The sequence below is a fragment of the Mandrillus leucophaeus genome, unplaced genomic scaffold, assembly GCF_000951045.1.
Source record: "Mandrillus leucophaeus isolate KB7577 unplaced genomic scaffold, Mleu.le_1.0 Scaffold322, whole genome shotgun sequence".
NCBI lineage: Eukaryota > Metazoa > Chordata > Mammalia > Primates > Cercopithecidae > Mandrillus > Mandrillus leucophaeus.
The window spans coordinates 808,660-818,860 of record NW_012103388.1 but is presented as its reverse complement, the minus strand read 5'-3'; the positions used below and the strand labels follow the sequence as shown (position 1 = coordinate 818,860).

The following is a 10,201-nucleotide window of genomic DNA, read 5'->3' as shown; positions in this document are numbered from 1 at the left end:
AAAAATATTCTTCCTTTCACTTACAATATAGCTTGTAGATTTGTAGGAATGCCAGTCTGGCCATTAGCACTCAAATTTTATATTTAAAACTTTGTTTCAGTTTACTATGTATTTCTTGAAAAGCTTGCATTTTTTAAATGTTTAAATAAAATTAGCTCTTAAAGAACATTGATGAAAACTGGCATCTAATACGCTGTGCATTGAAGTGGTTACTTAATTTAAAAGCTATTCTATACTATTTTAAGGAGACCCACATGCACAGACTTAAGCCCCACCCTGATTAATGATGTTAATGATTAAGGGGCATGTTTTGCTCTTGTCAGTATGGGCCATAATGTTTCAAAATGGTAAGAACGTTAACTATGTTGTATACTTCGAAGCAGTGTTTCTCAAAGTGCGTTTCTTTTAATGTCAACAGGTATTAGGTAAACAAGCTCTCTAGCTAAGTAATTTTTTTAGCTATTTAAAGAAATTTAGTAAGTTTTGTTACCAAAGTACATCTGGATCTGCTAAAAAGCATTTAAATATTCTAGAAGCAGGTAAAATAGTAGTCCCCAAGATTACTTGAATGTAGAGCCCTGTGATCATAGATCCTTTCTCTACTCTGATGTTTTGTGGGATTCACTTTGGAAAATGCTGCCATAAAAACTTAGAACCTCAGGGTTGAAAAGACTTTAAAGACTGTTTAATATATTCCTCCAATTCATTGTTTCTGACAACACTTGACCAGTTTTGCCTTCTGTTTATATTTCAAAAATAATGGAAATTGTGATTTATTTATTGTGAGTAGAGTTTTTTGTTCATTTCCCCATCTCTTTTTCTTAATGTGGGAGAGCGCACTGAAGATTTACTCTGGAAGTTAGCAAGCCTTCAGATGAGAAAAGCTGATTTGCACTTGTCATCAGAGACCTTGTCCTTCCTTAGGGTCACATAGCCTCATGGGAAGATTATTATCTTTTAGGATATATATTAGGAAGTGCCATTTTTATAAGCATTTGTTGAAGGGAAGGGATCAGGATTGGGCAGAGGGAGACATTGGACTGCATTGTAGTCGCAGTAAAGGCTTCAGTTGACACCGTGGAGTGCTCTGGATCTGTAGTGGCTCATCAGAGCTGTTCTAAGTTGGGGTAAAGGGACTGCACATTGATACTCTTCATCACTCAGTCAGTGTAGGCTGGCCCTGGAAGAGCACATGACCTTCCCTGAGGGAGCTCTTGTTAACCAGGGAACCTTCCCAAGAGAGGTAAGAGCTAAGGGCTGTCTGCCATTACCACTTCCAGTAGCCACAGGAATAAGGTTTTTGTTTCTGGAGGTGTATGGGGCAGTATGTCACAGGATGCACTTCCGAGATCTGTCAGTGAGGTTGTTTTTGTCTCCTAACAACAAAGACCTGATGATTCTTAACACACAGGATTGATTTTTCTCACATAATGAGAAGTCTGAAAGTAGGCAGATGCTGGTATTTGTCTCTTTTAGTCTTAGTCTTTTTCCATGCTCTCAAGATGGCTGCTAGAGCTCTAGCCAATATGTCTGCATTCTAGGAAGCAAAGGTTCCTAGGAGCTTCACCCAGTGACTTCCACTTGTGTATACCTATTTGTAAGAGAAGCTAGGAAGTGACATTTTTCAGCAGTCACATTGCCTAGAGTTCTGTCACAAAGGAAGAATGGATATTAGGGTTGTCAGCTAATAGTCTTTGCTGTAGAAAATCATCATTAATCTGAGAAGGCAGGTAGGAAAAGCATTGCAAAACTACCAGAGTCATTATTGAAGTGGATTGGGGTGGGTGATGGGGCAAGGGAGGGTGGGGATCTGAGTGTGGCAAGAACAGGCTAGATTTTAGAAAACAAGTCGGGTGGGTAAGAGTTAAAAATTTTGACATTAAGAATTGGAAAAAGTGGATAGGAAAGTCACCAGAAATGTGCAGGGTAACCTTAAAGGCCCAATGAAGTTTTGGATAAACCACTACCTGAAGCCACTAACTGTGTACTTCCTCTCTGGGTAGTAACTAGTTATCAAAAAACAAACAAACAAACAAAAAAACCTAGCAGCAAATAGACTTCAAAGTCACGCCAGGCTGAAGGCTTTACCTTTGATCTTGGTGAAATTTCAAGGCCACAAAATTTAATTTAGAAGTTTCAACAACTACTTATATTAATCCTCTGAAATATAATGGCATAGAAAAAGTTATATGAAGTAAAAAGAATCTTTTGCTAACCAGAATAGTATATTGTTATATAATGTAATATAAATGGTGTGTTTTCATATTTATGTCCTAAAATCTCCTTTGAGATCTCTTTCCCATAATCATAATACTAAACAGTTGGCCAGGCATGGTGGCTCACCTGTAATCTCAGCACTTTGGGAGGCCGAGGCAGGCAGATCACCTGAAGTCGGGAGTTCGAGACCAGCCTGGCCAACATGGTGAAACCCCATCTCTACTAAAAATTAAAAAATTAGCCAGGCATGGTGGCAGACACCTATAATCCCAGCTACTTGGGAGGCTGAGGCAGGAGAATTGCCTGAGCCCAGGAGGCAGAGGTTGCAGTGAACCAAGATCACACCATTGCACTCCGGCCTGGGTGACAGAGCGAGACTCTGTCTCAAAAAAAGAAAATAATAATAATAATAATAATAATAATAAACAGTTATAACTGAGACATTCCCCCATTTAATGCCAGTGAAAGGATAGGCCTTTCTGTTTATTCCTTTTACTCTGTAATCATCCTAGGAAAGGGGCATGTGGCAGCATAGTGTATCAAGTTAAAAGCTTGGCTTGTTGATTCAGACCACAGTTTCAAAGCTTAGCTCTTCTGCTTACTCTCTGTATGATCTTAGTCAAGATTACTTGAGTCAGTAATTCACAAACAGCTGATTTTGTCCCACCTAAGAGACATTTGACAATGTCTTTGACAAGAGATATGTTTGGTTGTCACAACTGGGGTGGGAGTTGCTGCTGGCATTTAGTTTGTGAAGCCAGCTAAAAATCCCACAGTACACAGGACAGCCCTCACAACAGAGAATTAACTGGCCCAAAATGTGAACAGTGCTGATATTGAGAAACCATATTTTAACCTTTCCAAGCCTCCATTTCTACATCCAAGAATTGGGGTTAGTAACAGTACCTATTTAATCATTTTCGTGATGGTTAAATGAGATAATCCATGTAAAGTGCCTGACACATGAGTGTTCTGTTAATATAAAATTTAAAATCTTATTATCATCATTATTATCATCACGAGTACTAATCTGGATATTTAGGCTGAATTAAAACAATATGCAGCCTTCTACCTATGGCCATGCAGCCAGGAAAATCCATTTGCATTTTTCCTTCATCTGATGAAAATGTGTAAAGACCAAAGAAAAGAGGAATAGAATAGACGCCCTTCTTGCTTAAGAGTCAAAGAAGATAATGAATCAATTAGGTTACCACTATACTTTAAAATCTACAAAAATGATGCTCAGCCCAACTTAGGGAAAAAGCTTTCTTCGTGTTGATGTCGTTTTTTCCCCTCTCTTTGCTTTCTTCTTTTTGTACCATGTTGTAAAGTTATAGCTCCTTGCCTCTCCACATCTTTTCAAGTTTCTACTTTTTAAAATCCTTTCTGAGCCAGGCACAGTGGCTCATGCCTGTAATCCCAGCACTTTGGGAGGCCAAACTGGGAAGATCACATGAGTCCAGGAGTTTGAGACCAGCCTGGGCAACATAGCGAGACTCTGTCTCTAAAAAAAAATTCTTTTTTAAATTAGCCAAGTGTGGTGCCACATACCAATAGTCCCAGCTACTTGAGAGTCTGAGGTAGGAAGATACCTTGAGCCCAGAAGGCCAAGGCTACAGTGAGCAGTGATCATACCACTGTACTCCAGCCTGGGCCACAAAGTGAGACCCTGTTTCAAAAAATATGTAAATAAAATAATTTCTGGTTATCAAGGATTTGGGAGACATTATACTGATAGAAAGCATTAGCCAGGACAAAGCATTGGTATATTTAAAAGAAAAGGTTGGCCAGATATTGTGGCTCACACCTGTAATCCCAACACTTTGGGAGGCTGAGACAGGAGGCTCACTTGAGACCAGGAGTTTGAGAACAGCCTGGGCAACATAGCAAGACTACCAAAAAAATAATCAGCTGAATGTGGTGACGCATACCTGTAGTCCCAGCTGCTCAGGAGGTTCAGGTAGGAAAATTACTTAAGCCCAGAAGATCAAAGCTGCAGTGAGCTATAATTATGCCACTACTGCACTCCAGCCTGGGCAACAGAGTGAGATCCCATCTCTAAAACAAACAAAAAAAAGGAAAATAAAAACCATGCCACCATTACAGACTATTCTGATAGTAACCAAATGAGCTACTGAAATGTTTGCTACGTTTTCAGATCTATAATTTTCATTTGGTAATTTTATTAAGGTATACTGGAGTAAACTCTAAACCTCTAAATTTAGTAACCATAACTTCATTCATACTGCAATGATATTTATAAATTAACTTTTGTTTTTCAAGGCAAATGCAATAGGCCGAAGTGCTAAAACTGTTCGAGAATTTCTAGAAAAGAATTACACAGAAGATGCCATAGCAAGTGACAATGAAGCTATCAAGTTAGCAATAAAAGCTTTGCTAGAAGTAAGTGATCTAATAAAGCATATTCAGGAAATCATGAATTTTTTTTCTCATCCATTTTTGTTTATTAAACACAAAATTTGCTGAAATAATTCTAATAGCATACTTGTTCTACATTAGGTTGTACAGTCTGGTGGAAAAAACATTGAACTTGCTATAATAAGAAGAAATCAACCTTTGAAGGTAAGTCATTAACCAAAGAGGAAAAAGTATCTGTAGTATAAAGTATTTTGACAAAAGTTAAAAGGTTGTTGGCCTCTAGGCTTCCGATGTAATGTTGTCCTTCATTAATGTCAAATAACCTCCACTCATTTCTGACTGTCTACTGGTTTTTTGTTTGTTTGTTTTTTCTGTGTTTTATTTTTTAATAGAGACAGGGTTTCACCATGTTGCCCAGGCCGGTCTCTAACTCCTAGAATCAAGTGATCAGCACGCCTCGGCCTCCCAAAGTGCTGGGATTACAAGTGTGAGCCACCGCACTCATCCTGTCTACTGATTTTTATGTATTCCCATTACTTTACATTTGAAAGTGCCTTGAGCGTCTTGTGAGACTTAAAGTTTAATACCTAGCATGATAACCTTTCCATATTTCTTTGTGCCAAGTCTAATGTTATTGTATATATAATGTCTGTCAGCCATTGTGGGTGAAAACTGCTGGACTACAAAATAAAATATTCAGGATATTGTGATAGAGGACCCACTGGCTAAAGAGCATTTGAAATGTAGTTCACTATTGTTCATTAGGTAGAACCAACCATGCAATATAGTTTGCCAACTAGCTCTCTTTAGCTGAGATTGTACAAAAGCATTCAAAATTTGGGAGACTATATTAGAAATGTACTTAAAGGATTGTTTTATACTCAAACATGGCAGTGTGTGCCTGTAATCCCAGCTACTTGGGAGACTGAGGTGGGACGATCACGTGAAGTCAGGAGTTCAAGACCAGCCTTGGCAACATAACAAGACCCCCGTCTCTATAGAAAATAATAATAATAAAAATAATTAAATTAAAAAAAAGATTGTTGCCGGACGCGGTGGCTCACACCTGTAATCCCAGCACTTTGGGAGCCTGAGGCAGATGGATCACTTGAGGTCAGGAGTTCAAAACTAACCTGACAAACACGGTGAAACCCCGTCTCTACTAAAAATACAAAAAAATTAGCCGGGTGTGGTGACAGACGCCTGTAATCCCAGCTGCTTGGGAGGCTGAGGCAGGAAAATCACTTGAACCCAGAAGGCAGAAGTTGCAGTGAGCCGAGATTATGCCAGTGATCTGGGCAACAGACCGAGATTCCATCTCAAAAAAAAATGTTTTTTAAAGATTGTTTTACATGTATCTTTTCTTTGGTTTTAAGGAAAATATCTCAAGTAGTATTAAAATTAGTACCATCTGGAGCAGTGGGTTTTTTGTCTGTTTCTGTTTTTGTTTTTGTCATCATGGTTGCTTTGACATCAATTTCCTACCTTTTATTATTCAGCTAACAGATGGGATATGAGGATAAGACAGCAACAAAGTTTCAATAAATAAGAGAAATGGGGATAGGATGGTGGAGCATGCCCCTGCAGTGCCCCACATAAATCACAGGGTGCTGAGCACAGAGTGTGGAAATGGGTTTTATCCAGGTTTTTGTCACCTGTGCTGCTAAGAGCCCAGGGACAATGCAGCAACACCATAGGAGTACAGAAACCACTGAGGCCAGAGTTTGCCTGTTCCGCTCCATAATATACCTGTGCGTGTACGCATAGACATACACACACACACACACACAGAGTTATACACGTATTTTTGCTTATCAGTGGTAGAATGGTATGCTTACTGACAGCAGCGTCATACTGTCTTCCACATGATACTTTAGGATAGGCTATGTAGGGAACAGAACACATGCTTTGGAGTTGGTAGACTAGGATTAAGTTCCAGCAGATACATTTGTTTAACAATATGACCTTGAGCAAGTTGCTCTGATCTTCAGCTTTCAGTTTTCTTCCCTCTAAAATGAGTCTAATGATAACTTCATCAAAGGGCTGTTGTCATAAGTAAATGAAATGGTGTGAGATAGTAGTATCCTTTATAGTAGGTGCTCATTAAATGGTGTTTTACAGATTGGAGGTTTGTGGCAACCCTGTGTTGAACAAGTCTATCAATGCCATTTGTCTAACAGCGTGTGCTTACTTTTTGTCTCTGTCATGTTTTTGGTAATTCTCAGAATAGTTCAGACTTTTTAATTACTACTATTATATATATAATATAGTAACAATGTAATTTTTATATAATGGTGATGCATGATCAGTGATCTTTGATATTACTGTGCTAATTGTTTGGGGGTACCATGAACTGCACCCATGTAAAACAGTGAGTGAGCTTCATTAATAAATGTTGCATGTGTTCTGACTGCTCCACTGACCAGCCATTTACCCGTGTCTCCCCCTCTCCTCAGCCCTCCTATTAACTGAGGCATAACAATGTTGAAAATAGACCAGTTAATAACCCTATAAGGGCCTCTAAGTGTTCAAGTGAAAGGAAGAGTCTCATGTCTGTCATATGAGTTTTAAATTAAAAAACTAGACTTGTGAAGCTTAGTGAGGAAGGCATGTCGAAAGCCAAGACAGGTAGAAAGCTAGGCCTCTTGTGCAAGTTATTCAAATTGTGAATGCAAATGAAAAGTACTTAAGAAAATTAAAAGTACTTAAAGAAAATTTAAAGTGCTACTGCAAGTGAACACATGAATGATAAGAAACTCAAACAACCAGGCCAGGCGTGGTGGCACGCACCTGGCCAACATGGCAAAACCTGTCTCTACTAAAAATACAAAATTTAACCATGTGTAGTGGCACGCACCTGTAATCCCAGCTACTCTGCAGGCTGAGGCAGAAGAATCGCTTGAACCTGGGAGGCAGAGGTTGCAGTGAGCTGAGATAGCACCACTGCACTCCAGCCTGGGCAACAGAGTGAGACTCCATCTTAAAAAAAAAACAAACCAGCCTTGTTACTGATATGGAGGTTTTAGTGGCCTGGCTGAAGATCAGACCAGCCGCAACATTTCTCTAAGCCAAAGCCTAATCCAGAGCAAAGTCCTAACTTTCTTCAATTCTATCAAAGCTGAGAGGGGTGAGGAAGCTGCAGAAGAAAAGGTTGGAGCTAACAGAGGTTGGTAGGTTGGAGCTAACAGAGGTTGGTTCATGAGGTTTAATGAAAGAAGCCACCTTCATAACATAAAGGTGCAAGGTGAAGCAGCAAGTACTGATGGAGAAGCTGCAGCAAGTTATCCAGAAGATCTAGCTAAGACATTTATCTTCAGTGAAGGTGGTTATACTAAACAACAGATTTTCAATGTAGATGAAACACCTTTCTGCTGGACGAAGACACCATCTTTGATAGCTAGAGAGGAGAAATCACCTCACTGCCTGGCTTCACGGGACAGACTGTCTTGTTAAGGGATAATGCAGCTGGTAACTTTAAGTGGAAGCCAGTGCTCATTTACAATCAATGGACGGCAGCACATCTATTTACAGCATAGTATACTGAATATTTTAAGCCCACTATTGAGACCTAACACTCAAAAAAAAAGATTCCTTTCAAAATGTTACTGCTTATTCACAGTCCACCTACTCACCCAGTAGCTCTGATGAACATGTACAAGGAAATTAATGTTTTAGTGCCTACAAACACATCCTTTCTGCAGCATGTGGATCAAGGAATAATTTTGACTTTCAAGTCTTATTATTTAAGGAATATAGCCAGGCATAGTGGCTCACACGTGTAATCTCAACACTTTGGGAGACCAAGGCAGAAGGATTGCTAGAGGCTAGAGGTTTGAGATCAGCCCAGGCAACATAGTTAGACTGTGTCTCTACCAACATTGGCTGGGCACAGTAGCTGATGCCTGTAATCCCAGCACTTTGGGAGGCTGAGGCGGGCAGATCACTTGAGATCAGGAGTTCAAGACCAGCCTGGCCAACATGATGAAACCCCGTCTCTACCACAAATACAAAAATTAGCTATGTCGTGGGGGGAATCTGTAATCCCAGCTACACAGGAGACTGAGGCAGGAGAACTGCTTGAACACAGGAGGTGGAGGTTGCAGTGAGCCAAGATCGTGCCACTGCACTTCAGCCTGGCTGACAGAGTGAGACTCTGTCTCAAAAAAACAACAACAAAAAAAGTCCCAGCACAGTGGCTCATGCCTGTAATCCCAGCACTTTGGGAGACTGAGGTGGGTGGATTGCTTGAGGTCAGGAGTTCAAGACTAGCCTGACCAACATGGTGAAACCCTATCTCTACTAGAAATACAAAAATTAGCCAGTCATGGTAGTGGGCATCTGTAATCTCAGCTACTCAGGAGGCTAAGGCAGGATAATCGCTTGAACCCTGGAGTCAGAGTTTGCAGTGAGCCAAGATTGTACCGTTGTACTCCAGCCTGGGTGACAGAGCAAGAAAAAAAAAACTAAAACAAACCAAAAAAAAATTAAAAAAACAAAAATATCAACATTAACAGGAGTTTAGAATAAGTTGATTCCAACCCTTATGGATGACTTTCAGGAGTTCAAGACTTTAGTGGAGGAAGTCACTGCAGATGTGGTACAAATAGCTAGAGAACTAAAATTAGAAGTGGAGCCTGAATATGCAACTGAATTGGTGCAATCTCATGATAAAACAGATGATAAGTTGCTTCTTAAAGATGAGAAAAGAATGTGGTTTCTTGGATGAAATCTACTCCTGGTTATGATGCTATAAACATTGTTGAAATAACAACAAAAAATTTAGAGTATTTTATATAAACTCAGTTGCTAAGGCAGTGACTTGGTTTGAGAAGATTGACTCCAGTTTTGAAAAGTTCAGTTGTGAGTAAAATGCTGTCAAACAGCATCTCATGCTACAAAGAAATTTTTTGTGAAAGGAAGAGTCTATCGATGTGGCAAACTTCATTGTTGTCTTATTTTAGGAAATTGCCACAGCCACTTCTGCCTTCAGCAACCACTACCTACCTTGATGAGTCAGCACCATCATCATCAAGACAAGACCCCACCAGTGAAAAGATTACTACTTGCTGGAGCCTTACATGATTGTTAGCATTTTTTAGCAATAAAGTATTTTTAAATTAAGATACGTTGATTTTTTTGGACATAATGCTATTGCACACTTAATAGACTACGGTATAGTGTAAACATAACTTTAATATGCACTGGGAAACCAAAACATTCATGTGACTCAATATTTGCCTTACTGCTGTGGTCCTGAACCAAACCCACAATTTTTCCAAGGTATGCCTGTATGTGTATTCATAAACAGAGAGAGAATATCAATGTGTAGTCAGTTTTAGTCATTTATTCTGGCTTAAAGCAGCTACTGTGTCTTTTTACCTTAGATTAAAAATTTTTAAAGAATGTAAAGAATGTTATGTAAAGCTTGTCATTTTCTACAACTATTAAACAAAAAATTTACCTTTCACTGTAATCTTAGGCCACCAAAATATGAAGAGAAGTGAGTTTGTCAGTAGTAATATTAAGCACTTTCTCCTTCCTCTATTCCTTCTCACCTGGTTTTCGAAAATCTGTTAGAAGTTGTTTTTGGCGGCCGGGCACAGTG

At 39.3% G+C, this 10,201-nt stretch overlaps 1 protein-coding gene across 3 annotated transcripts in view; it reads left to right on the top strand.

Moving 5' to 3' along the window:
• PSMA8 (proteasome (prosome, macropain) subunit, alpha type, 8) overlaps positions 1 to 10,201 on the top strand; it is a 60,224-nt gene that overhangs the window by 42,016 nt on the left and 8,007 nt on the right. For all 3 annotated transcript variants that reach the window (XM_011988047.1, XM_011988048.1, XM_011988046.1), the window contains exons 5-6: positions 4,501 to 4,620; positions 4,738 to 4,800. In XM_011988047.1, coding sequence (XP_011843437.1) covers positions 4,501 to 4,620; positions 4,738 to 4,800 — 183 coding nt within the window. The remainder of the gene's footprint in view (positions 1 to 4,500; positions 4,621 to 4,737; positions 4,801 to 10,201) is intronic.